General features: G+C 52.5%; 1 protein-coding gene across 1 annotated transcript; it reads left to right on the forward strand.

The window, feature by feature from the left end:
• The first annotated feature begins 1878 nt into the window (after positions 1–1878).
• On the forward strand, positions 1879–26447 carry TTLL1 (TTL family tubulin polyglutamylase complex subunit L1). Its single transcript, XM_033118575.1, is given in 11 exon segments — positions 1879–2032; positions 8322–8438; positions 13181–13389; positions 14050–14230; positions 15343–15477; positions 16097–16205; positions 17204–17252; positions 17255–17346; positions 20322–20408; positions 22368–22531; positions 26168–26447. Coding segments are annotated over 10 exon segments (1269 nt in total). The 5' UTR covers positions 1879–2032; positions 8322–8325; the 3' UTR covers positions 26298–26447.
• Positions 26448–27763: the final 1316 nt, after the last annotated feature.

A 27763-nucleotide genomic window follows, 5' to 3' on the forward strand; every position in this document is an offset into this window, starting at 1 on the left:
GGGCCTCGGGGTCACATGATGACAGCACTGCTCTCTGGGGGCTGAGGAGCCCCCAGCGGGGCCACCTGCCCAGGGAGAGGAAGCCACAGACAGTAGAGGCTGGAAGGGGCTGGGCCACACTGTCCCAAGATGAGTTGATATTTCAGGTCTCCCATGGTAGAACCTGGCCCCACGGTACCAGCCTCAGAAAACCAGGTAAGTCTCCTCCAGGAGACAACGTTTATTGTCCACCTACTGTGAACTAGTGGTGCTCGGCACCACAGTCTCATCTGTGTGGTCCTCCCGGCCCTGTTGACCTCCTCAGTCTGAGGGAAGAACACGGAGGCTGGGAGCTGGGGAAGGACAGTAGCAGGTGGGGTGTGAACTTGGCCAGTCAGATTCCTGGTTAGTGCTGGTTCCACTAGATGGTGCTAAACGTAAATGATGGCAGACCAAAGGAGCTACAGAGGCCTTGGAAAGGGTTGTGGGAAGGTTTCAGGAATCCCTGTAAGCAAAGCTCAGAGCACCACCTAGAAAACGCACGTCTTTCCAGAAGGCTGCTCTCTATTTTCCGGGAGGCAGTAGAGTGAACAGTCAGGTTTTCTGGGTTCAAATACAACCTCTTGTCACTAGTTCCACATTTCACAACTTTTTTATTGATGAAATAAAAAATATAATCATTGGGTGTAAGTTTTTTTGGTAATACAGGTCTACTAATGAGAAAATGGACTTCTTTTTGGGGGAGGAAGTGGGATAAATTTCACTTAATTGGGGTTTAGTGTGTTGCCTACCAATTGATTGCACACGGTAATGGGTATAGGCCATTCTCAGCCTGCGAGCTGTTAAAAAACAGGTGGAGGGCTGGCTGTGGCCAGCGGTTTGCCGACTTCTGATCTAGTATATTATCTGTTTCCTTGGCATTCAGTTCTCCGTTAGCTGAATTTTGAGCCTTTCTTGAATGTTGTTGGTCTTCAGTGTTTTGCTGTTGGTCTTTCGTGTTCTCTTTCATGAGCTACTTTCACGGTACAACATTTATGCCCCCTCAAACTCACATGATAAAATTCTAATCCCCAATGTGATGGTAACAGGCGGCCAGGCCTTTGGGAGTAGACGAGGTCATGGGGGAGGAGCCCTCATGAGTGGGATTAGTGCCCTAATAAAAGAGACCCCAGGGAGCTCCCTCACCCCTCCTGCTATGTGGGGACACAGCAAGATGACTGTCTATGACCACGAAGCGGGGCCTCACGGGACACGGAATCTGCTGGTGCCAGAATTGTGAAAAATAAAATTTGTGGTGTTTAGAAGGCACCCAGTCTCCGGTGTCTGTTGTTATAGTAGCCTGAACAGACTAAGACGCGACTTCAGCCTAAATGCCAGAAGGAGGCTTCAGTCCAGGTCTGGCTTCAGTTTTAAGTCTCTCACTAGGCCAGGCTGCGTCTTCCTAACAGAGGGAGTTTAGAAAATATAGTTTGAGGAACTAGACCTGCCCCACGCTCAAGGGAACAGTTCACAAATGAGCTGACCTTTGAGTACACCATTTATTAATTACTACATGCTGAGCGCAACACATCACGTTAATCTTACAACAAACTGTACGAGGTTGGTGCTATGTCCCAATTTTACAGACACAGAAGCTGAGCAGCAGAGGGGATAAAGAGCGGCTTAGATCCAGAGCCCCCATCATCACGCCGCTCTATCTCCTTCTATCAAGCTCAATCCTGCTCCCCGACCCTTCTCAACCTCATTTCTGGGCCCTGAGGGTTGCGAAGCTCCGGGAGCCCAGACGCTTCTTCCTAGGATCTCAGCACAAAATAAACCGGGATCCTGGGCGGAGAACGTACAGACGTGCGGGAAAAGTCTGACCCCGGAAGCAGTCGTGGGGGCGGCCGTCGCGTCTTCGGTTGCCAGGGCGCCGCCCGGAAGTAGGGCGCGGCGCGCTGCCGGCCTGTCAGCCGGGCGGCGGGCGGCGTCTTCCTGTGAGCGCCGGAGTGGGACTGGAGGTGGCGCCGGGGCGCGGTGCGGGGGTGCCCTGCTCCGCGCTCTGCGCCCAGAGGTGAGGCCCCGCGCGGAGGCCGCCGCCTCCGGGGACCGAGGGTGTGGCCGTGCGGTGGTGGGCGAGTGCGCATGCGCGAGCTAGGGTTGGCGTCGAGGTCTCCGCGGCCGCTACGGCGCAGTTTAGCCGCTGCTCGTCGGACCCGCGCCCTTCGGGAAGAATGCTCTGACTGCTATGCCCCTCTTCCTGCTCCGAGTTCCTATGACTTCCTTTGTGCCGCCCGATCCTTGTAATTGAATTCTTATTATTGGTTATCCTAACACACCATTGTTCCTAGACTTTTCCATTCATTTGCAAATCTGCATTGTTTCTGTTGGCATCTGGCGGGCGTGCTGCACCTGTGGTGGGAGCGTTGGGCTGGAGGCCGGAGACGTGTGTTCCCCGCCCTGCTCTCCTCTCTCGGGTCTGGACCCAGGCATCTCCCCTCCCAGTTTCCCCATTAGTTAGCGGGGGTGGGGGCGGAGGTACTCACCACCCCATAGAGTAGCTGGGGCATTACAGGGGATTCGTCTAGAAGTAAAAGGATCATCGTAAGCTGTTTACGGTTTGCAAAGTGGTTGTTTGTTCGGAAAACAGTTAATGAGCACCGTTCAGTGTTAGGCGGTGGCAGTGCAAAAGATCCGTCCTGCCCTGCCTGCAAGGAATTACAGGCATGAATAGAGTCACGTGGTGTGTCGCACTGTCACCCAGAGGGGGGGAGGAGAGGGACTGGCAATCCAGCTGGGAAGGCCCACGCAGCGCGGAGGTGGACTTGTCATTTACACTGTTACTTCTTTAAAGATGGTGCTTTTTCATTTTTCAAAGAAGACTAGCTAGAAAAGAATCCAGATGCCCTAGAATCCTGGCCTAGCTGGGACTTGATTGAAAGAGATAGTGGTAGTCTAGGCTCGTGGGGATGAGGGCAGAGAGGGCTCCCGTTTTAGATGGCTGGACCCAGATGAATGAGGTGATTCCCCTGCTTGCTGTTTCCACTCAGGTTGTCCCTGCCTTTGCCTGAGAGTAGTCATAACTCTAGGACGCGAAAGGCCTCTTAGCAAAGTTCTGCCTTCCTGAGGTTGTAGGCTCGGATGTTTTCTGAGATCTTCCCTCACTCAGCGGAAATCAGCTAGACTCCCGGCTCCTCCTCCATGTGCCAGTAAAGCTGTGGCCGTCGTCGTGGGTGATGGTGTACAGGTTTGTCTCCCCTGCAGGGCCGGGCTAGGCCTAATTCAGTAACACAAGCCGCCGCCTTTGGCTGACGTTGTGTGGCGGGAGTTCACGTCTTCATTTTTGTTAATTCATCGAATATTGATTGAGTGCCTGCTTTTACTAGACACGGTTCTGGGGGCTGGGGATTCCACAGGAGATAAAGTGGAACCACATTCCTGCTTTGCTAATGTGACAGAAGACGGGTAGGTAAGCACCAAGGAACCAAAGGCATGCACTAGACCAGTTCCTTTCAAACTTGAGCATGCTTAAGAATCACCGGAGAGCTTAAGACACAGGTTCCTGGGCCCTGCTCCGCGAGCGCAGCGAGTCTGAATCGGTGCATCATTGGGGGTGGGGATCAAGACTTTGCATTTCTAACACACCCCTGGTGATGCCCATGGTGCCGGTTCCTGGGCTGTGCTTTGAGTGGCGCTGGGCCAGACTAAGCAACTGTCTGCACCATGGGTGCTGTAGAGAAGCAGTGACAGTGTTGTAAGTGGGGCGGGTCGAGGTGGAGATGGGAAAGCCACTCTGAGGATTTGACCTTTGAGAAGGGGCCAGACATGGGGGAAGAGCAAAGCCGTCAGACAGGATGCAGCTTGGTGGGTGTCAGGAGCTGAAGGAAGGCTAGGAGCTGCAGAGGGGACGTGGTGCGTGGGGAGGGTGCCAGGAGACAAGGCCCACGAGGTGACGGGGTCCCAGATCGTGCAGGGAAGCCGTGTAGGTCATGGGTGGACCTTTAGTTTTAATCTGAGTGCAGTGGGAACTACTGTAAGCTTATGAGCAGAGTGACGTGATTTGCTTTGTGTGGGTAGAAAGAGCAGCCTGCTGCTGGGTGAAGAATGGGCGCAGTGGGGTGACCCATTCACTCGTGGCACTTAGGAAACCACTTGGGGCCTGCTGTGGTTGTCTGGGATCTCTGGGACTCGGGGAGAGACACCAAGGATCTGGAATGTTCGGGGTGGAGCTGACATGATTTGGTGCTGGATTGGATTACTGGGCCCTCCCTCCCCAAGGCCACAGTTGAACTTGGTTGGGTTGTTGAAGCCTTTGCCCTGGGGCTGACGGCCTGTTGACTGCATCTCTTGCCTCCTCCCTTGGATTAGCATTGTCTTGTCCCAGGCAAACTTATGTTCCCCGTCGCCGGCCTGGCACACAGTGGCTGGACAGAAGCTAAACTATGGATAGCCCAGGGCCACCCCTGCGGAAGCTCGTTCTCAAGCGTGCGAAGGCTCTGCCCACTTGCCCCGGGAGTGGGACCCACATTGTGTTCTGGAAATAACCAACAACTGTCTGGTGTCAGGATGACTTTCTGCAGCTGACATACTCCAGGTGGTGACAGCCCACCTCGATTTCAAGCTGTGATCAGAGTCGAGATCACACCACTCTCTGCTTTTCCTGGTTAGGTTGGTATGATGCTCAGTGTTGAAAGTGCCTGACCACATGGCTTAAAATTCAGATGCCCCAGTTCGTGTGAACGAGTGAGTAGAGAGGTAAAGTGTCAGGTTCCTTATACACTACCATTAACCCCACTGTTTTTTATCTGTCTTAGGAGGAAGTGACAGGAAAGCGATCTGACGTCAGGTATTGACTTACTTTTCCAAGGAAAAGGTCTTAGTATTAGGGTTGGGCAGGCGTCAGCCCTGGCTTCTGTACTGTGGGATTGGCCAGCTGGTTCCTTTGTCTGTTCTGCAGATGATTCCTGAGCCCCCTCATTGGCGGGGTGCTGGGGGACGGAGCGAATCAGCCCACCCTCTGCCCTGCGTAGGCTTGACATGGGAGACGCACGGTGTGGGAGTGGGAGGGAGGCCGTGTGGGTTGACGACAGGTTGGTTGCAATCTCACCTCTGCCTCTTAATACCTGAGCCTCCCTCCCCCATCTATACCCGAGAGAATGCCTGCCCTCGGGTGCCCTGTGAGCCGTATTGATAGACCCAGCGGACAAGAATGAGCACGGCTGCCCAACCCAGCGGCCCACCATCCTAGTGCTTAATGGGTGGTGGCTCTTGTTTCTAGTGATAATACTAGGTTGGTGCAAAAGCAATTGTGGTTTAAAAGGTTAAAAATCATCGCAAAAACCACATTTGCTTTTGCACCAACCTAACAGATATGTATATAGACATGTAATTCATACCTTCTCTGGGAGGGTGGGTTGGTCTGCAGCACAGCCCCAAGCCTGAAGCCCCCGCCTCCCCAGGGCCTGGCCTGCCTGACGCCCTTGTTTCAAGCCCAGTTAACAGTCGGAGCACGTGCTGTGAGGGGGTCCACACCTGCCCGACTGCAGTGATCCCAGCACTATGCGAAGGACCTGTGCTTCCGTCCCCACTTTATTGACTCTGGAGGCCGAGGGCGCTGGCCGGTATCTGCAGCTCAGACATGTCCGCGCTGGGAACGAACCTGGTCTCCGAGCTGCAGGTGTGGAGCGAGCTGCTGTCCATCCTTTGGTTCTTCCCAGGGCGACCTTGCCATCGGTTCTTGGTGGTGGTTTCCACACTGATTGGCACATTTCAGAAAAGAGGGCCTCTGTCTCTTCAAAGGAGAGGTGGCCTTAGTTTCTCTCCTTTTCTTTTTTAACTATAAATGACTTTTTGCTCATCACTTGACTGTATTCTGTCTCACACACACACACAGATACATATATTTATAAAAGACTTGTTAGGGGCATAAATGTCTCATTCTTTTTTGCCTAGTGTTTAGTGTGGTTGCATCTTGCATTAGTTTCTTAGGGCTGCGGTGTCAAGGAGCCACACACTGGTGGCTTAGTGCGGCCACAAGTCTGAAATGAAGTAGTTGGCAGGGCCGTGCGCTCTCTGAAGAGTCTGGAGGGTTCCTTGCCTCTTCCACCTCTGGTAGCCCCAGGCAGCCCAGGCTGGTGGCAGCATAAGTCTGGTCTCTGCCTCCATCTTCACGTGGCTGTCTTCCCTCTGTGTCAGTTTCCCTGTCAGTGTCCCTGTGTCTTCCCACAAATGCTCTCGCCTGCGTGTGTGTGTCCAAATTTCCTCGTAAGGACACCTGCCATTGGATTAGGGCTCACCTGACTGAGCTCATCTTAACCTCAGAGACCCTCCTTCCACATAACGTCGCATGGCCAGGTGCAGGGTTGGGGCTGCAGCATATGTTTTCGGAGGACACCATGCAACCCCTGACACATCTCCAGCGGTGACTGTTGAAAGCAAAGAGTCAAGTTCAAAGGACTGACCCTTGAGGACTTGTCTGTTCCCTCACTCACACAATGAGTAGTTCCGGTGTGCTGCCCAGGTGTCAGCGAGCTAGGTGCTGGAGGTGACAGCGTGGGGCAGAGGGCCTGGGGCTTTGCTGGGGATGTCCACACCTCAATCTAGAAGGAATCAGTGGGATGAGAGGGGAACAAGTGACTAAGAGAGCCCCGCCCTCATGGGTTTATAGAAGGAATGCCCACAAAGGACTGAAATGCAAGTTGGAGGTTCTGCGAGCTGACAGAGGTGGTAGGAGAGGTATATTCGGAGGCGGGAAATAGTGATTCCAGCGAAAAATGAGAATCGCTCCCCAGGGGAAGTGGCCTGTGCACTGAGTCTTGCTCACATGATTGGTAGGCGTTGGATGAGAAGCAGTGGAGAAAGGCCCTGGCTGGAGGGATGGGCACGAGGAGAGGCTGGCGGGTGGGAAAGGTCGCACGTGTGTGTGGAACAGCAAGGAGATGGTTGTGTGTGGTGGAAACAAGGGGTGTATGAAATGACGGGGCGACATGGCAGCGCAAAAGGTCAGCAGGAGCCAAGAAGTAACAGAGTTCAGAAGTAGTTATCACAACCCGAGAACCTAAAAGCATCTTGGGGTATATGTGTTAAACAGAAGATGCCACCCACTGAATACCCTGGTGAGTCACAGTTTTGCTCTGTTCGTAAAACTGTTAGAGTCTGTCTGTATGTTAATTTGATTTTAGGTAAGAACCCGAGGCAAGAGTCAGTGAAACTGAAGAGAAATTGGACGTTGCCGTTGGCTCCATAAGTACCTCTGGTAGTAGGTCCAGCCTGAGCTGTTGGATGTCACACGTCCAGCCTTAGTGACCCTGGGTCCCCATGGTGGATAGCGGAAGCAGAGGCTCCATTTCCTGCTCCGTAAAGTGAGGGTGAGAATATTTGCCCCATGTGCCTTCTTGGGTTGGGGTCATACCTCCGGAAGCATCTGATGACAGTACAAGTAGATCTTGCTGCCTTTACCATTTTCTACTATTGCTCTCGCTTCTGCGTTACCCCCACGGTGGGAGTCAGTGACTGGTGTGAGGTTGCCCTGGAGAGATTAGTGTGAAGTGGGGTGAATGAACTGTGCAGCCGTGGTTGTGGTGTGGGTGCTGCCTGGCTGGGGGTGGTTCTCATCTGAAATCCCACATCTGCAGTTGGACTCTAGGGGGCAGAACATGAGCAGGATTCGTCAGGGATACAGGGCTCTTTGGGCTGAAATCAAAAAGGGAGAGAGAGAGAGAAAAAGAGAGAGAGAGAGAGAGAGAGAGAAAGTTCCCCTCTGCGGTGGGTTTTGACACTGCCAAAGGGTGTGAGTTGTGCAAGGTGTGTGGGAAGGCTCAGTGCTGGGAGCCGAGGTAACAGCACGTGGGGATGAGTTTCCTGTTGTGCTTCAGCCGTCGTTTCCATGGTGACTGCTGACTGCACCTGGATCATGATGTAAGGTCAGTTAATGACTTTATATGGTGGTTAGACGTCAGCTGTAGTTTGCAGGGAGATTGCATTTCTTTCTTTCTTTGATCCTTGGGTATTGTCTTCCTGATGAAGGCCAGGTTCACAGAGGGACGGTTGGGCTGTTGAAAGAGGTGGTGGGTCACCTGGGGCTCTCTGTTGTGGGGGGCCGTTCTGTACATTGCAGGAGGTTTGGCAGCATCCCTGGCCTCTGCTCACTAGCAGCATTCCCCACACCCCCAGCTGTGACCAACAAAATGTCTCCAGACATTGCCAGATGTCCCTGGGGGGACGGAATCGCCCCTCACTCAGAACCACTGCCGGAGCAGGGGACTGAGTTTAGGGTGGGGGTGGAAGCTGGGGGGTGTAAAGGATTCCTTTGGGTGGGGGGAAACTGTAGAAGTTTCAAAGCCCTGAGAACTTCTCTCTTCCAGGATTATGGCGGGAAAAGTGAAATGGGTCACTGATATCGAAAAGTCAGTGCTGATAAATAACTTTGAAAAGCGAGGATGGATCCAAGTGACAGAAAATGAGGACTGGAATTTTTACTGGTGAGTATGAAAAGCAGGACTTGATTGTGTTCCTGCTTTCTTCCTCGTTCTAGTACCTGAGGACAGAATGCACGCCCCGAGGTAGGCGTCCGTGCCATCGTGTGCCGCACATCACGCAGTTTTCACCCCGTGGCGCTGCAGGAGCACAGGACGAGGAGCCCTTGGCTCGTCTGCATTGTGGAGTTGCCCACACTTCTGTTTATCAAACAGCTGAGTGTGGTTAATACCGTGGGAATTTGGGGGAGAAACCAGAGCCCAGCCCCCTCTGGTTAGTGTTCCTTCCGCTCGGCGCCCAGGGTCTGCCCTGGGGAAGCCAGCGCCCTCTTTGCCCGGGAGGAGGACTGGGGGAGAGGATTCTGTGCTTCCCTTTGCTTCCCTCTTGGATGGCAAGAGGGTCCTATTTGGACTGATTTAAAGAAACCACTGGAAAGTGAGGTAGAGTCGGGAAAGCAAAGCCGTGACTTGGCATTGCCTCCTGGGTGGCACTCCACCCAACCAGGAACCTGAGAGTTGTCCTGGACTCCTCCCCCTGCCCCCTCTTGCCCCTTCCTGGGGGTGAGGTCCTGTGTCCTCAGAGGTGCCGGTCAGAGCCTCTGAAGCATGCTTCCTGCCTCAGGGCAGCGCCACCCTCTGGCAGGCTCGCAGGACAAAACTCAAATCTGGTTGGTGGTGGCCTCTGCCGTCCAACCCTCTGCAGTCCGGGGCCCAGAGCATTGCAGTGTCTTTGAGGTTAGGGGGCAGCGCATCAGGGTCTCCAGGGGCTTTTTCACCTTACACATCGCCCCCGCCCCAAGACTCAGTGTCCCGCTGCTGTCTTGAGAGATGTGGCCTCCTTCACGCACCAGCACACATGCGGCCCGTCCTGGAAGCCACCTGTGCCTCTCGCGGGATCCCATACTGCTGTATTCGTGTGTCATGCAGCAGATGCTGCGTGCCGTGATTCACTCGCTAGTCACCTCTTTCCATGTTACTGTGAACCCCTGAGAGTGAGCACCTTGCCTGGGTATCCCGGCATCCCCAGAGCCTGGCCGGAACCCAGGTGCAGAGCAGAGCGGGCCCCGGCTTCCACCTCCAGCGGTGATCGGGGGATGACCTTGCTGTGCTCCCAAGGGCAGTTAGAGCTACCTGCACTGTACCCCACGGCCGAGTTTCCGTACGGGAGGGTGGAGTGCAGGGACAGAGGGCATTTGTGGAGTCATTCAGCACCCACATGGTTTGGTGTCTAGTTAGTATTCTGACTTCTCGTCGGTAAAGTGAAATGATTTACCCAGAACTGTTTCACAGGCGCTCTAGAAGGAAAGGCTGAACAGGACAGGGTTTTCTGCTTACTTCTGTAGCCCAGGCTCTGTCATGGGCTTAGCAGGAGCTCAGTGAGTTCTTTTGGCTTCTTCAGTGGATAATCAGTGCTTGGGGGAGGAGGTGAGTGTCCCCCTTCTTCATACCGAATAAGCGTTTTGGCGCTATTCTGAACAAAAAAGAGAGGATGAGAGATGAACTAAACAGTATACTTTTGGGTAGTTAATATCTTAAGAGCTTTTGTTTTAGCAGTAAGTGTCCTGTCAGGTCTTCAGAGTTGGTTAGGTGTCATAGTAGAGACAACTAAATGGTAAGTAGTTGGGGAAAGGTAAATCCGTTCACTGAGTGGGTTGCAGTATAGCCATTAAAATAATTATAACAATTATAAAGCAGTTTGGAAAATTGTATAACAAGTATGAAGAAAAACATCTTATGAAACTACTTGTATTCTGATAACAACTATTCAAAAATAGCTTACCTGTGGGCAGGAAGTAGAAGCGACAGGAAACGTGAAAGCAGAGACTGCCAGAGCGGCTGTATTGGTTAGGTATTGCCAAATTAATGTGCGTAACAAACATCCCAAAACTTAGGGGCTTCAAGCAACAGCCATTTTTTATTGCCCATGAGTTTCTGGGTTTGGCTGGGTGGTTCTTTTGGTCGGCAGGACTTAGCTGGTCTGCCGGGGCTCACTCATGCACCTCCTGTCACCTGGTGGGTCAGCTGGGGCTTGGCTGGTCCAGGATGCCCGTGGCTAGGACAACAGGGGCTTCTTCCCCAAAATCTCTCATCTCCTCCCAGCCTGGTAGCCTGGCCTTGTTCTCGTGGTGATGGCAGGAGTCCAGGAGGGAGGGTGTAAGCTCTCAGGGCCTTTCAGGACTTGTCTCAGAAGTGGCGCGTTCTTTTTGACCAAAGCAAGGCCTCAAGAAACCAGCAGCGTCCACTTCCTGTCTGGGAACCCTGTGCAGGAGCCCCGAGCTGCTGCCCGGTGAGAAGCCCGACTGCTGGGACTATCTTGCTGGAGAAGCTGCGTGTGGGTGATGCGTGTGGCACTTGCAGCTGTGGGGGGCCTGCCAGCCATGCTCAGCAAGGTGCCAGACACGTGAATGAAGCCTTCTTGCACCTTCCAGACCAGCTCATCCGCCGGCTGCATGCCACCACGTGACCTCAGACAGTGCCACATGGAGCAAAAGCTCAGCTGAGCCCTGCCCAAATTCTCGAGCCAAAACCACGAAATAGAATAAAATGGTTGTCTTACGTCGCCCACATTGGGCGGTTTGTGTTGCAGTAATTGGTGCCCAGAACACAACTCGTTACACACCTGAGGATGGTCGGGAACCAGCTCATTATTTTGAAAACTGATAAATAAAGGGAAAGAATCAGGCTTTTGTCAGTCTTTCCTGTATGGACTATTTTTCGGGGATCTAAATCGTTGATGAAGGGAAATTTCTCCTTGGAGAAATATTCCCACTAATCACTGAAGGAGGAACGAAAGAGTAGACTATCATCATTTTGTAACCCTAATGAAATAAGGACTGAGGTCTGTCCAGGGTGGGAACCCCTCCCCTCAGGGCTCTGAGCACTGATGTGGCTGGTCCCAGTGGACGTGCTTGACGTAGGAAATACCGCACTGTGGGGACTTAGCCTGAAGAAACATGTAAGGCTTCTCATCTCTCCTTTTTGTGGGGATTATATATTGAAATGGTAAGATTTTGGATATATTGGGTTAAATAAGTATATTATTAAATTATTTTCACCTATTTTTTAAAACAATTTTTTTTTTAATGTGGCTACTAGAAGGTTCCTAATTACCTGTGCGGCTCAGTTATCGGTCACATCTCTTTCTGTTGGACAGCACTGCTCTGGGCATTGACACATCGCAAAGGGAGAGGTCCCCAGGCTGGATGTGCCTGCCAGTGGCTGTACAGGCCACCCGGGACGCAGTCTTACCCAGAAGCCACCTGCAGCTCATCACGCTTCTAAGTCTGACTCCTAATTTATAGGAAGTGCTGGGGCCAGGGGAGGGTGCCAAATAAGGAACCCAGGAGAACCCTGCAGGACAGATGACATGGCATCTTCACCCAGTAAATTGCATAAGAAATCAAAGAAAGGAGGGAGGGAGAATGTGTAGATTTAAACAGATGTGAGAGCGAGAACCAACTGCTCCAAAGGCCTGGCACAAACTGTGAAAAATATTTGTCAGACAATTAGAGAAATTTGAACACTAAATATATGATGGTATTCAGGAATTTCTCCTTTTTTTTTTAGTTGTGATAGCAGTGTAAAATAGGATAATGTATAATATAAAAAGGAGTCCTTGAGTGTTAGAGGTTCTTGCAGGAATATTTTGGATGAAATAATATGATGTCTGTGAATTGCTTCAAAACAAGCCAGTGTTACCAACTATAATTAGAGAAAAAGAAAAAAGAAAACCAAGCCAGTTTTTTGGAAGTGGGTGGGGCACAGACAAAACAGCAGGCTGCATAGCAACAACTGTTGAAGCTGGGTAATGGGGTTCTGTTAGACTTTTCTCCCTACTTTTACATATGATTGAGCTTTTCCATAGTAAAAAGTAAAAAAAAATATAAATAAATAAAGTCCTTTTTCTAATGATCACAGGATCAAAGGAAACCCTTTGGGTGCTCCAGCCCCCGTCTCTAGGTTGGTGCCCTGGGGTGGGGGTGGGGGCAGGGACCACAGAGCTGGAGGCTACCACCCCCGGCCCTGTTTTGTGACTGGGGCTCCCTTGCAGTGCCAGCCCTTCTGTCCTTCCTATCCATGCCTGGCCTCTGTGGGGCTGGTGAGGACAGACGGATGGGAGCGGCAGGTTGACTGGCTTCCTTAGAAGATTAGAAGGAAGTCATTTCTCTTTTAACTCTTCTCACTTCAGTGGGGTGCAGCCCAGTTTAGCTGGACCGTCAGAGATTGCTTCAAGAATGTGAAGTGCTCAGTAAGGCCAAAAATAACCCCTGGGGCTTTGGTTTTAAGGGGTCCCTGTCCTTTTCTGACTGTGGGTGCAAATATTGTGTAAATGACTTCCTGACTTCAGAGTCTGAAAGAATCTGTCTTCCATTAGTTGGTTATCAATAATCAATGCTATTTTTTAATTAAAGTTCATTGGGGTGACGATTGTTAGTAAAGTTCCATAGATTTCAGGTGTACAATTCTGTATTACGTCATCTATAAATCCCATGGTGTGTTCACCGCCCAGAGTCAGTTCTCCTTCCATCACCATATATTTGAATCCAATGCTATTTTAATTGATAAATATTTATTGAACACCTACTGTGTGTCCCTGTGGGTACCCTGGCCCAGGTGATGGAGGGCAGTGGCTAAGGGCTCTGAGGGAGCGTGCTTCGGGGCAGAGTTCCCGGCTTTAATGAAAACACCTCTATGTGGACACCCTCTGAGCCTGCCTCCTGCGTGTCCCTCCGGTGCTTCTCTTTTAGGATGAGCGTGCAAACCATCCGAAATGTCTTTAGTGTCGAAACTGGCTATCGGCTCTCAGACGATCAAATCGTCAACCATTTTCCGAACCACTACGAACTGACCCGGAAGGATCTGATGGTGAAGAATATTAAAAGATACAGGAAAGAGCTGGAGAAAGAAGGGAGTCCTCTGGCAGAAAAAGATGAGAATGGAAAATACCTCTATCTGGGTTTGTGCCTTTTTCACTGGCCTCAGCTTTTAAATAAATAGTTGAGTTTTTGCTTCAAGGGCAGAAGGCATCGAGATGGCGACTGTTGGTTCTGATGGGTGAACGTGTTGGTGCAAGTTGTGAGGGTGCCTCTTTTATTGCAGGTGTCTCCAGAATGGGGGGTGGGTGCCCAAGTTTGGAATCTGAGTTTCTATGAGTGCCTGCACGTGTGCTTCCTATAAGGGAGAGGATGTCCTCTGCTTAGCATGGAGGACCACTTCCTGAGCTACCAAGGGCCACGAAGGGTTACTGCATCTGTTGACAAACCAGGGAGCACGTGTGTCCCTGTCCTGTTTGGTGATAAAAGTTGGACTGGTGGATAGTGTCAGAATCCCTTGACATACCTGGGCAAAATTATGTAAGTGAGATCTCTGAGCCTGTGTTTCCTCATCTGATAAAGGAATGATAGCACCTAGCTCACAGGTGCTGTAGGGATTAGATGAGACAGGTTTGCACAGTGCTTAGCACACAGGTAATAAAGGTAACATTATTGTACAGGGAACGAACCGCAGAATCCCTTGCCGGGTTGGGGCGTGTGTGTGTGGGGTAATAGTTGCAGTGCTTTCTGTTTGTGGCCGCTGCTGGGCTGCTTCACCATGTCCCCTCTACTGTACCTTTCAGACTTTGTTCCGGTTACCTACATGCTGCCCGCCGACTACAACCTGTTTGTGGAAGAGTTCAGGAAAAGCCCCTCCAGCACCTGGATCATGAAACCTTGTGGCAAAGCCCAGGGCAAGGGCATCTTTCTGATCAACAAACTCTCCCAAATCAAAAAGTGGTCTCGGGACAGCAAAACATCCTCGTAAGTGGGGAAACCAGCTGTTCCGTGTGGCTCCTCACTGGCAGCTTCGTGGCATCCGTCAGGCTGTTGGCCATGGGCTGGGTGGCCCTGGCTTGCTCTTGCGGGTGTACGTCATTTGTCATGTGGCATCAGGGCAAGGCCCTGTGGATACAGTAGTTTCATTAATAGTAGACTCTCCCGTGAGGCGAGGTGCAGAGGGAAATGGTGCATAAACCAGCGTAAGGTCACCGGAGCAGGAAGTCTTGCAGGCCACTCTGTTCCAAAAGTTGGTGTGACACCCATCCATCCGGTCATGGTATTTCGGAGGTGGCACAGCACCTGCTTATGACCTGGGACTCGAATCGCCGACACTTACTGTCAGTGCGTTTTGTTGTCTTTGAGAAGCCTCATCTGGGTAAACTGGGGACACTGATAGCACCACCCACGGGTGAGGTAGGGATACACCAAGCGCCGGTCAGTGTGTGCGGACAGCAGTACAGTGGTACCTCAGTTTTTGAACATCTCCTTTGACGAACATTTCGGTTTACGAACGCCGTAGACCCAGAAGTAAATGCTTCAGTTTTCAAACACGCCTCAGAAGTGGAACATGTCACGCGGATTCCACTGAGTGCAAGATCCTGAGGCCGAGCTGTTGGCTGTTTTCCAACATTTCAGAACTCGAACGGTCTTCCGGAAGGATTACGTTAGAAAACCGAGGTACCACTGTATGTGTAACGCTAGGCGGCTGGCCGGGTCAAGTCTCCTCCCTGGGTTTGGGGCCCCCCAGAACTGAGGATACCAGGGGACTTCATTCAGGGCTCACTCTTCGCCTCTGCGGGGTCCTTGACAGCTGTCAGTGAGATCCTTTCTGTTGGGTGAAAGCTCACCTGTCAGGAGTTCCCAGGAGTGGCAGTGACTCCCTCTCCTGTGCAGTACGTTGCTAGCCCCTGGGGGCGGGGTCAGCCCAAGGAGCACTTCGCTGACAGTTTCCCAGGAGCTGCTGCCACTGTCCCCAGTGGACACCATCTCACCTGTGTCTTCTCTCTTAATGAGAGGCAGGGAGCTGGTTACCAGCCGACTAAAGGCACTTTTGGTCTTTGCCATCTAATTTTGGCTTTCTCTGACGCATTCAGGTTTGTGTCTCAGTCCAGTAAGGAGGCCTACGTGATTTCGCTCTATATTAACAACCCCTTACTCATCGGCGGGAGGAAGTTCGACTTGCGCTTGTATGTCCTGGTGTCCACGTACCGCCCGCTGCGCTGTTACATGTAAGAGCCCCGGGTTCGGTTTCCATCCTTAAGGTGGCGCTCTGACGTCACACTTACTCCTTAGCGCCAGCTTGTGGGCTGGTGACACATGGCCTTTCTACAACCCCCGGCACGTTGTCAGTACTGGCTAAAATGGCAAACCTTCTTGCTAGTGGGAGTCTTAAAACTAAAAGCTCTTTTAACTTGGCACATGTGCTCACTGAAAGAACCCAGGCACAAAAGGCCACATAGTGTGTAATTTTGTTTATAGGAAACACCCAGAATAGGCCAATCTTTAGAGACAGGAAGGTTAGTGTTCGCCTAGCACTGGGGTCGGGGAGTGATTGTAATGCTTCCAGGGGTTCTTCTTGGGGTGATGCAAATGCTGTACAATTGAGTGGGGTGATGGTTGCACAAGTCTGTGTGTACACCACAAACCATTGAATCGTACCCTTTAGGTGAGTTAGATGGCACATAGGACATATACCTCAATAAAGCTGTTATAAAAAAAGAATCCTAAAAAATTAAAAAGCCGTGCTTTTCAAAGTTTGAAACAAACAAAACACAGCTCTTGTTTGAGAACAAGGTGCTATTTTTGTATGCTTCTCGGAGTACTGAATTGCCCTGAATTCCCACATAGGTACAAGCTTGGGTTCTGCCGCTTCTGCACGGTGAAGTACACCCCCAGCACCAGCGAGCTGGACAACATGTTTGTTCATCTCACCAACGTCGCCATTCAGAAGCACGGGGTAAGTGTTTCTTCTCGCAGGAGCTTGAGGAAATGGATTGATTTTGTGGGTCTCTTTCTGTTTCTGCAGGAGAGGGTGGGCAGGCGGGAGGGTGATGTCAGGATGCCCTGTGCTGACAGGGAGGGGGAGCCCTAAGTATCTGGTGTGGCTGTCCTGGGCCATCAGCTGAACTAGCCTGCGGTGGGGACAAAGGAAGCCCCAGGTTCAAGCCTTGCCTCTAGTTCTCTGACCTTGGGCAAGTTAATTTGACTCTCAGAGACTCAGTTTCTCCCGTTGTAAAAGGAGATGATATTATTAGGTTAGAGAGTTGTTGGGAGGATTACGTGAGAGCGCTCATGCTTAGTCATTCGTTGAGTAAATACTTACTGAGCAAGTGCTGGGCTACAGTGATGGGCAAAACTGCTTTGGTCCCCACTCTCATGGAGCCTCGAGTCTGGGGAAGGAAGACAGTCATCAGTAACCACACTGATGAACATGTAATCCCCACCCGAGATGTGTGCTTGGAAAGTAAGGAATGCAGATGGAGAAGAGCCTGGAATGAGAGAGTCCCCTTGTCCTGGTGGTTGGAGAAGGCCTCCCTACCAAAGTGGGGCTTGAGCAGAGACCTGAAGTATGAGCAGGGGTTACCCAGGTGGAGGTGGGAAAAGAGCATTCTAGTGGAGTGTCCAGCCTGTGCCAAGGTCCTGTGGCAGGATGGAGCAGTGCAGGAGCTGGAAGGAGGTCAGGGTGGCTGGAGCCCCCAGAGCGAGGGTAAGAGGTGCCTTGGTCTTGAAGAGGGGTTGGGAGCTGCCTTCTACAGCATGTGCTACAAGGCATAAGTGACTCATTGCGAGAATATTCCAGATTTGAGTATTTTAAAAACAGGCGCATGTAGGAGACCCAGATCCCCGTGGGGCCAAGTCCACCTGAAGGAGGGAAGGGGCTCTTGGGGAATGTTCAAGGGCCCTGGGTTCCTCGGGCACGTTGCCTGAGACCCCCAGCCCTGATCCCTTTGCCAGGAAGACTACAACCACATCCACGGGGGCAAGTGGACTGTGAACAACCTGCGCTCTACCTGGAGAGCACCCGAGGCAAGGAGGTGACCAGCAAGCTGTTCGACGAGATCCACTGGATCATTGTGCAGTCGCTGAAGGCTGTGGCCGTGAGTACGGGGATAGGGTCGGCGGGACACAGCCCGGCAGGCGCTTAGGCACTGGGGCGCTGCTTGTTCTGTGCTAAAAGTACCTGTTTTCACGGTCTCGCCTCCTGCTGGTCTGCCAGAGGCTGAGGCAGGTTCGTGAAGGGAGAGGGCCACTTCCAGCCAGGTGCTGCCCTGGGTGTCCAGGAGCCAGGCCGTTTGCTGTGGCCACGGGCCCGGGAGCGTCCCCTTGACAGCATTGTCAGCTCTTCTGTGCCCGTCGAATCCACAGTGAATATTTTGGCATAAGCTGATGTTTCGGAGGAAGACTTGCATCAGCTGCTTCATTTTTAGGCTTCTTGCTTTGCTGGTTCATAGTGAATAACCCACTTTTTTATTAACTTCAAGTCTCATGGTTGTTGGCTAGTTTATAGTTTTTGTGTTTTGTCTTCCACTTCTAAAGCAGGTGCACAGCTATTTTGGGGGGAAAGGAAAGGAATAAACTGGAGCACCAGCATGCAGGCCGCTATTTTCAGTGCTTCACATACGGGCTCTCTGAGGTGTTTGTCACCCCCAGTGACCCAAAAACAAAATGGGGGCTCAGGCCCTGGAGCCAGGAAGTGAAGGGACAGGCGTGGGGGCTCCGGCCTGCTGAGCGGGCTCCTGACAGACTGGCCCCCTGTGCCGGACCCGAGGACACACACACACACACACACACACACACACACACACACACGGCCTGGGCCCAGAGCCGGTGACACGTCCCGTGGAGTGTGTATGCCTGTGGTGGGGTACTTCTCATTCTTTTGTTAAAAGTTTAAAAAACTTACAGAATCGCCACCATGGCCGACTGCAGTAGGTGTCCCCCACGCTTGGAGTTGAGGGGTGTGAGAAAGAGCGTCCTCCGCTCCACGGAGTCGCGAGCGTGTGCCGTTGCTGCCTCGGGGAGACTAAGGCCCTCTCTGCCATGTTTACCTTTGAAAAGGCCAGCTTGTACTGATTCCACCTGTGTGTGGAAAGCCTGGGTGAAACAACCACGCAAAGGAAAGTACAGATAGAAAGAGGTGACCCTTCGGGTGGGCTCCCTGACGTCCTCGTGTCTTGAGTTGAGCTCTTCCCATTTCCCACAGTGCTACGTACGCACTTCACATGCTTTCATCTTTGCCTTTGGTTTACAGGAAAAGGAAAACCCAGTTTTAACACCAAAAACCCAAAAACCCAGTATCTAGTTAATCTTGTTCATTGTTGGAGACGTGTCTTGGGGGCTGTTTTACGGCTCTTGCCCCACGGAAGCCTTCTGAACCTCAATGGCTTGGGTGGGGGGGTCACAGTGGGGAGTGGGCGTGGAGTTCTGGGCTCAGGGGAGATTTCAGTCTGGGCCCCACCGTGTGCCAACAAGTGACTTTGCACAAGTGCCCACCCTCTCAGAGCCTCAGAGGCCGCCTCTGTGAAATTCGGTCCCAGGCACTGATGTCACGCGGTTGGTGTGTGACCATGCACTGCAGGAGTTGACTTAATGATTGGGACAGAAGGAAACCTGCAGGCAGTTGACATGTGACTGTGCGACGCATAATGCCTGATTCAGCCAGCCCTGCCATTCCCTTCCTAGCCCACTCCAGTCCCCCTGTATTGGCAGAGCTTTGAGAACTAGTTGGCTGTTTTATCCGAAAACCTGTGATCTGGCCCCAGCCCTCACCTGGCTCATGGCTCGATCATCTGGCCAGTGCTGCTGAGGCCTCCTGGGCCTCGGCCTCTGGAGCTGAGAAGCTGTTGGATTTCTAAGTCTCCGAGGGTGTTTGGAGCAAGGATTTACTTACTTAGTTTTCTTCTCTTAGCAAATATTTAGTCTCCCTGTTTTTACCAGGTGTGTTGCCTTTGGAGAATCCAGGGGAGAGGTGGGCAGGGAAGCAAACGGCTGCAGTGATGCATGAGGTGGGCTCCTGGCCAACGCTGGGGGGCCCCAGACCCAGAACATGGGACAGGATGGAGAGGCTGGCTGGGAACCACAGCTCACAGGGTGGGACACTCAGAGGGCCTGAGACAGCGGGGTTGGGGGAAGGAGAAGGGTTAGTGACTCCCTGTCCTGCAGACGCTTTGGGGGACAGTGGGCCAGCGCTGGCTGGGCTTAGCACACCAGGCTCTCAGTGAAAATGCAAGTCCACTAGGTCACGTGAGGAAACCCACCCGAGCCTCGTTCTCCTCCCTCAGTGAGTGAGAGGCTGGACAAGGCTCTCCCCTTTAGGAGTTTCCTGTGTTAAGTCCCGTGTTTTAAGTAGATTCCACGCGTCCACTACGTGAAAAAGGCCTCACTGTCGTGTCTGTGCTTCACTCACCGTGTGACGCTGCTTGCTGGGCCTGTCCCACAGGCTTTAATCCAGGCAGCCCGGGGAGGGTCCAGGAACCTGCATTGTAAATAAGCGGCTGGTGGATTTTTATGCCCCTGGAGAACAGTTTATGAAATGGAACTGAAAATTGAAAATCCAGAAATTTTAAGTAAACAGATTGACTTTTGTCTCAGAGAATGGAGGTTCGTGAGCTGGCACCCTGCTTCCCTGAGGGCCTGAGGGGCCCAGCCTCCTGGGGGACGGTGTCGGTTGGTTTGTGATGAGGCTGCACAGGCTTGACTCCAGGGGCTGGGCTTGGAGCTGGACTTCTGTCCCCTCCGAGGACAGTCTGGTGCCAGGGAAGAGCTTCATCACTAGTTATCCAGCCTCTGACGAGTGAGACCTGGGGGCACCAGTGGCTGCTTCCTAAATCCCTTTCCAAGGTTGAGGAAGGTGTCCACCTCTGAGCCCTGGAGGGGGGTCCGGGGAAGGAAGGGAGGGAGGAAGGAAGGGAGGGACGAAGGCAGCAGGTGTTGGGGGTGGAGGTGGGGACCCGCTGATCCCAGAAGTGAGACGCAGCATGTCACAGCTGTGCAGAGGGTCCCGCGTCTCTGAGACGCTGGTCTCGCTGACCCCTCTGCCGCTGGCCCGTAACCGCGCTCACTCTCCCTGCAGCCGGTGATGAACAACGACAAGCATTGCTTCGAGTGCTACGGCTACGACATCATCATAGACGACAGGCTGAAGCCCTGGCTGATCGAGGTAACACCCCCGCAGTCCTCCCCGGGACCACTGCCCGGCTTCTGGCTCGGCCGTCCCCCAGCCTAACGTTCCTCAGGCCGGGCGGCAGGCCTGGGGCGTCCATAACGGGGACAGATGTTCAGGTTTGTCCATTTGCTGATGGTTGAAAACGAGCCCATTCTGGACCTCTCAACCTCCGGTGAGCCCACCACAGAAGGAGCTCGGTGGCCCGGGCGCCCCCACGCCGCACGGTGCTTCCGGAGGCGTCTGCTCAGAGGCTCTGCCCTGTCCTCCTGAGGGACATTGTTCCTATTCAGGAAAGGAGCTCACCGACCCGGAAGCCCTTGGGAAGCGGTGGCATACCATCCAGAGATAAGGAACCTTATCTTCTTTAGATGAAGGCAGAGTTTGGAAGTGGATTCGTCTTCCTGTTTCAAGGCATAGATGGGATATAGTGGCGGCTGTTGTAGAAAGGTCTAGAAATGGCGCGGTGTATACACCCTTTTCCTGTGGCAAGTCTGGGTAACTGCATCCATGCAGTGGGTGCTGGCGCAGCCGCTGAGGCCCAGATATGGAACCTACCTTGCAGGGTTGCCCTGCTTTGCTCTGCAACTGGGAGAAGGAGCTCAGGCTTCTGAGCCGACACGGGTAGACCCACCGTCAGAATGGAGGCCGTCCGTCCTGTTAGTTCATCTCCCGTGTATACCTCTGATCACCATGTCTTCTCACCACGCTCACAGAAAGGTGCGCGGTGCGGACCCTTTAGCTCAGTCCCATTTTGAGCCAGGAAAGCCATGTCTCAAGAACAAGTTGTGGTGAGTGGCCCCTTGTAGGGAAAGTCAGCAGGAACCCTGCAGGAAGTTTCTGGAAGAGCCGGGTTATCAGAGAGCGAACTGTGTTCCGTAACAGTGCTTTCCAAGTTACTCACCGGTGATACTGCCAAAGGGGGGAGGGGTGTGTGTGTGTGTGTGTGTGTGTGTGTGTGTGTGTGTAGAGGTGGGGGAGGGGTGCGGAGAGAGAGAGATATCCATAGATAGATAGATATTAATAAAATGTTTTCTCGCGTCTTAAACAGAGGAAATTGAATGGAAGTCAAGCTTTCGTTGATGCACTAAGCTCTTAATTGGGAATATTGCTTCTACCATAATAACATCTTAATTTCAGCACATTTATAATAAGAATTAGGGTCTTATGACGTGGTAGGAGCCTCAGGGGCACCCGAGGCCCATGCACACTGTGCCCCGTGCACATTTGATGCCCCGCCAGCAGCACAGGACACACTGGCGATCTGGGGGAAACCTGAGCAACTTACAGATTTGCTCCCTCTGCTCCCATGGCCTCAGGAAACGGCTCGCCAAGGTCATTCCAACTGTGCCTAAAGTAAGAGTAACTACGTGGTGACCGAGGGCCTGTGGGACTCGCCACGGAGTAAACGGCTGCATTTAACGCGTGGATTTTGTGACGTTGCTTAGCTGCTCAGAGGCCTTATGGTATGCCTTCCCATTTGCTGATGGGCTCTTCATTTGGGTCAGGTTATTGCTTTACTAGTGAGGTATTACTCTCTTAGCAAAAAAGGGGCCCGTTACCTTTTACTTCCACCCCCCGATGCTATGTGTTCAGGGTCGTTTGGTTCACTAGTTCTGGCAAAGCTCTGGGTGGCTTTTGGTGCTCAGACTGAGCTCATCCACGGTACACAGTGACGTTATGTTTGTGGTACAGCTTGACCTAAAATTTTTATTTGTGTGATGACCGATTTGTAGCTCAGAACCTCAGTCCTGTCTTTAAACATTATTTCTAGTTCCTCAAACAGCTAATAAAAGTCGATAACAAACTGCTTCCTAAACAAGGTACCCTGAAGACATTAGCTATTAACATCATAGGATGATGACTTTCCTGAACGTGTGGTAGCCGTCTGCAGCGCACGTTTCATTCCAAAGCAGTGAGTGATACAAGTGAAGGACACAGTTTCTTTCCTCGCAGGTGAACGCGTCCCCATCACTCACTTCCAGCACCGCCAACGATCGCATCCTTAAGTATAACCTGATTAACGACACCCTCAATATCGCGGTCCCTAATGGCGAAATTCCAGACTGTAAATGGAACAAGTCACCCCCAAAGGAAGTTCTTGGCAATTACGAAATTCTGTAAGTTTGCGTGTGACTGTGCCGTCATCCCTGTGTGTCTCAAACTGAGGGGTGCCAAGGCCCAACTTGGGTTTTCTGGGTATATGTGGGCAGAGTATTTCATGTATTCATGATATGGGCTAGGAAAGTGTGTGGGTGCGAAACCAGGCCTTTGCTGGTCCGTTGCTTAATAAATATTAATGAAGCACTTGCCACATGCCAGGCACCAGGTGAGCTTCTGGGACAGTGGCCGCAGGAGACATCCATGGCTTATCCTTACGCAGGTCACTGTTGGGCGGAGAGGCCTGGTGCTACCACTTAGACTTGTGTGACATTGCAGAACTGTGCAGTGCTTTGAGCCTCAGTTTGTACACCTTTGGAATGGGATTATACGCTCGCTCTCACAGAGTTGGGAAGAAATGGTAATAGGTAACATTTAGGGCTTACCACATGCCAGAAACTGCTGAGTGCTGTACACACATTGTCACGTTTTGTTTCCCCAGCAGCCTTATGCGATAAGTGTTATCATTAGCTCCATTTGACAGATGCGGAAACAAAGGCTTAGAGAGGTCAAGTGACATGTTGGTAGTGACAAAGTGGGAGCCGAGTGAGCGCCCGTCAGGCTGGCAGTGGTTGGACAAAGTACGATTCGTTCCTACCGCAGACTGTTGGCAGCTGTTAGACAGATGCGCCTGTGGTTCTGCTGCCGGGCCTGAGGCGCAGGACAGCTTGTTGCAGAAAGGGACGGAGCTTATAATCCTTGTGAAACAGGCAGTGACCTCAGCACCCCATCGTGCGACATTCGTCTCCGTGTGTGGTGGCTTATCAGAAGTGTGGAAGGACATGTACTGGGTTGTCAGCATGGTGCCACTGCTGTGGGGTGTGAAAAGGGAGCCAAAGAAAAGAGGAAAAGATGGCACCCCGAACTGAACTGAGCGCCTGTATGTGTTAGCATCGCACCACACGCTTCTGTAACAGTAAAGACCTGTGTTAATTTGCATTCTTAAGAAACAAAGGGTGAACTAGTTAGTGAACTTTATACATACACACACACACACACACACACACGCACGCACGCACGCGCACACAGAGCCCAGGCTCACAGCTGTCAGCAGGGGTTTGGACTCGAGCCCACAGCCCACGCCTGGCTGCCCTGTCCCCATTCCTCTGACTGAGGAAGGCTGCAGTGCAGAGCTAAGCACTTCCTTCAGGACTCGCTCCACCACTGCTTCACATTTCCTCAAAGTCAAGAAGCCCATTTTCGGCCTACAGCTGTGGTCTCTGGCAGCAGTTGGTGCCGCTGCTAGGGGAGGGGCCTGGGGAGGGGAGGACCTGGGGAGGGGAGGGGAGACCTAGGGAGGGGAGGGGGAACCTGGGGAGGGGAGGGGGGACCTGGGGAGGGAGGGGGCACCTGGGGAGGGGAGGGGGCACCTAGGGAGGGGAGGGGGGACCTGGAAAGTGGGGGGGGACCTGGGGAGAGAAGGGGGGACCTGGGGAGGGGAGGGGGTACCTGGCGAGGGAGGGGGGACCTGGGGAGGGGAGGGGGAACCTGGGGAGGGGAGGGGGGTCCTGGGGAGGGGAGGGGGGTCCTGGGGAGTGGGGGGGCCCTGCGGGGTGCAGTTTAACTTGCCCAAGTCACACTGCTGGCTCTGGCATCCACAAATAGGTGCTCTTGCTGCCGTTCTGGCGTTCGAGCCATAGGCCTGGCACTGCGTCTGCTCCCTCCAGTGCAGTCCAGGGCAGCTCTGCTTTTATAGCTGTTGAAGGGCTGTCCTGAAGGCAGACGGACGGGACTCTGCCTGCCTGCTGTTAGGAACGTGCTGACAGGAGCATCCTGTCTGATTACCTGCTGTAATTAGCTCCATCAGTGGCCACACCGTCCCTGGGCACAGCCCATCCCAGAAGCCAGCTGCTTGCCAAATGCTCAGTTCTGTTTGTTTTCTGTTGTTAAGCTGCACAGAGCAGCAAAATGCTGAGTGAAACTGGTAGCCATATGTGGGTCTTCCCTCCATCCAGCAGATTCTTACTGCACACCCACTCCCAGGAAGGAGGCGCTGGGGGCGCCCGTGAACCAGGCAGGATGGGTCGCTCCAGCCCTTCAGTCGCCCATGGAGACCCGGAACAGGCAATAGAGTGATAACATGAACGGGCAGCCTGGGGGCACTAGCGTCTCAGGGTGGGAGAGGCCAGGGAGGCTTCTTGGGAGAAACTTCCACAGGCAGAGCCTTCGGTATCCCAGGGAGGCCTCCCTCCATCATCAGCTCTCCTCAGGGAAACGAGGACAAGGACGAGAGAGGGCCCATGTGTTGTCTTCCTGACATCTCCATCCAGACAGAGGGAAACCCTGTACACCTGCCGCATGGAGAACAGTCAGCCGACTGGCCTTCCTCCCTCCCCTTCCCTTCCCGCCCCCAGTTTGCCACCGAAGCACAATGCAGAAATTGCGTTGTTCAGGGGCGGACCGGTTGGCTTAGTTGGTTAGAGCGCAGTGCAGAAATTACGTTGTTCTGCCTCAGACGTTTCTATCCCACACTGCACTCAACCCGCAGATTGATTCTGGGAGTAAACCTATAACAGAAAGACCCTTTTGCAGCGATCAGGGAAATTCAGTGGGTGCAGTATGGCAGCGTCTTAGTACCCTTAGCGTTTGATGTGCATGTGCGTATAACAGGGTCCTTAGTCAAGACGTGGTCAGCAGCACACGACACCTATGGACGTACTTCAATAGCTAACGGAAAGTTTTCACACTCTGATCTGCACGGTAAAAAGGCCCGATTAGGACCCTGAAGCCTGGGCCTTTATATAGTCCTCCCTCTTTATTTAAAGCACACGCACCAGCTGTGTGACCTTAGGACACTGAGTAAGCCTCTCTGAGCCCCAGTTTCCTCAAATAGGAAGTGGGGATCATGAGGGTGATGTGAAGTCACCGTGGGGAAAGGAGACCCCATCCAGCAGAGCCCATGCGGTGCAGGGCCTGTAACAGGTGTGGTGGCACTTCGTGGCCCTCAGGGGACCCATGAGGGGGGCCCTACCGCCATGAAAGAGGCCAGGGACCACCCAGATGCTGTAACTGGTCGCGACACCGAGGTTCCAGGCCGCTTCTTTCTGCAGCGGGAGCCCAGGCTGTACCTCCTACCCAGGCCATCCCTTGGTGCTGCGCAGGCCTGATGCGTACACGTTCGTGGGGAGGGCGGCTGGTGGAGGCTGGCACTGGCCTTCCTTGTGAGCGACCTGCTGACTCCCCTTGTCCTGGCCCCCTCCTCCCACACACCCCCTGTTCCCTGTCTGAAGTGGGGTCAGTCACACCTGCCCCTCAGGTGCTATGAGTAAGAATTGCCGTCCTCAGTCCTCTCCCCCACTACCCTGGTGTCACTCATGTTGCCTTTGGTGTCATTTCAAATTCCATCTGATGGCCAGTATAAAATGTGAGCTGCGGGGGTTGGGGACTGTCCCCAGTAACAATTTAACAAGGTTGTACCCATGCCCTGTGGCATCCGGTGGTGGTTGGTGGGTTGCCAAGCTGCCTGGTGGGCAGGTGAGTCGGAGGCGTGGGGGTGCGGGGTAAGTCTCCAGCTGCTTCTCCAGGTCACTGCAGGCCAATGGCTGTGCTTGGCGCCAAATCCTGGGGATGTTGTGTCTTTGTTTCTGTGTCTATAGGTACGATGAAGAGCTGGCACAGGGGGATGGGGCTGATCGAGAGCTGAGAAGTCGCTCAGGCCAATCGCTAGGGTCCAAAGGGGGCCGGTCGAGAGACTCGGGCAGAACTGTGCTCACAACCTGGAAGTGACCGCCGGTGACAGTAAGACCCCAGCCTGGACCCTCCCAGAACCGCTCCCTGCACCCGGGCCCTCACTGAAGACCTAGGAGGATTTTGAAATTTCTTTTTTCTAGAGTTTTTTTTCTTTCCTAAGTCTAAATAAATAAAGGTACTGCTTTGGAAGGCTAAGGAGTCTATTCCTAGGAAAACACTGTTTCTCCTTTGCTCTCACAATACCTCTGAGACCAGATGTGTGAGGAGTTTTCCCACACCAAGCAATTCTGTATTCTACAGCGGGTTCTGGGTGGCCTGCAACTAATTTCAGTTCTGACACTATCAACCTGGAGATGGCGGCAGATCCCACAGCTGGAGGGCTCAGTCCTACAAGGCTGTCCCCCACTCTCATGACTTTAGATGCCAATCGCAAGTCGGGCAGTTGCTTGTGCTTCTGACCAACTGGCTGTAAATGCTCGGTTCCCATGACCCTCTCGAGGGTTGGATTACTTTGCTCGAGTGGCTCACGGAACTCAGGAAAAGCTGGCTTACCAGATAATTGGTTTCTAATAAAGGATACAACTCAGGAAATAGCCAGATGGCAGAGATGCTTAGGGCAAGGTTTGGGGGTGGAAGGAGGAGCTTCCATGCCCTCCCCAGGTGCATCATTCTCCCAGGTCCTCCACGTGTTCAGCAACCTGGGAGCCCTCTGAATTCCATAGTTAGAATTCCATACTTTGGGATATTTCTGGAGGCTTCATTACATAGTCGTGATTGATTAAATTATTGGCCATTGGCAATTGATTCAGCCTCCAGCCCAGCTCCCTTCCCCGGGTATTGGGGGTGGGCCTGAAAATGCCAACGGTGTGGTCGCGTGGTGTGTTCCCCTGGCAACTAGCCCCCACCTGAAGCTGTCCAGAAACCCCCACACCAGTCAATTATTAGTACAAACTCTGGTGCTGCTGTGAAGGGCTTGTTGTGAATGACACCCATTTTCACCCGTATGTGCTGGAGCTATTTCAGGAGCCAGAAACAAAACTAGATATTATAACAGAAAGATGCCCCGGAGCTCTTAGAAAGGAAATTATAAAGGTTTTATGTACCAGGAATGATGGTGAAGAGCAAATACGTATTTCTTACTATAAATCAATATCACAGTCCATTTCATTAGGGCTGAAAGAACTGACTCACAAAAGTATAAAACTACCAGCAGAAAGTAACAACTTCGGCATGTGACAGTTTAAGGTATAAACATTTTTTTAACGTTTGCACTAAAAACCAAAACCTGGATATCTTACAGAATCATGCTGCTTGTGAGAAAGCAGGCTTTTCAATCTGATGACTAATTTGGTTTCATTCCTTTTTGACCATGGTTTTGAGGAAAACAGGCAATTAGGAACATTCCTGAGCAATTTGTCTTTACAGAGGCCTTTATCTCGGTTTTCTCTCTCAGAAGAGCCTGACCTGTGTCGCTTAGGTTTTGTAGGTGACTCACTCAGTCA

Source organism: Rhinolophus ferrumequinum, chromosome 10 (genome assembly GCF_004115265.2).
Source record: "Rhinolophus ferrumequinum isolate MPI-CBG mRhiFer1 chromosome 10, mRhiFer1_v1.p, whole genome shotgun sequence".
NCBI classification, from domain to species: Eukaryota; Metazoa; Chordata; class Mammalia; order Chiroptera; family Rhinolophidae; genus Rhinolophus; species Rhinolophus ferrumequinum.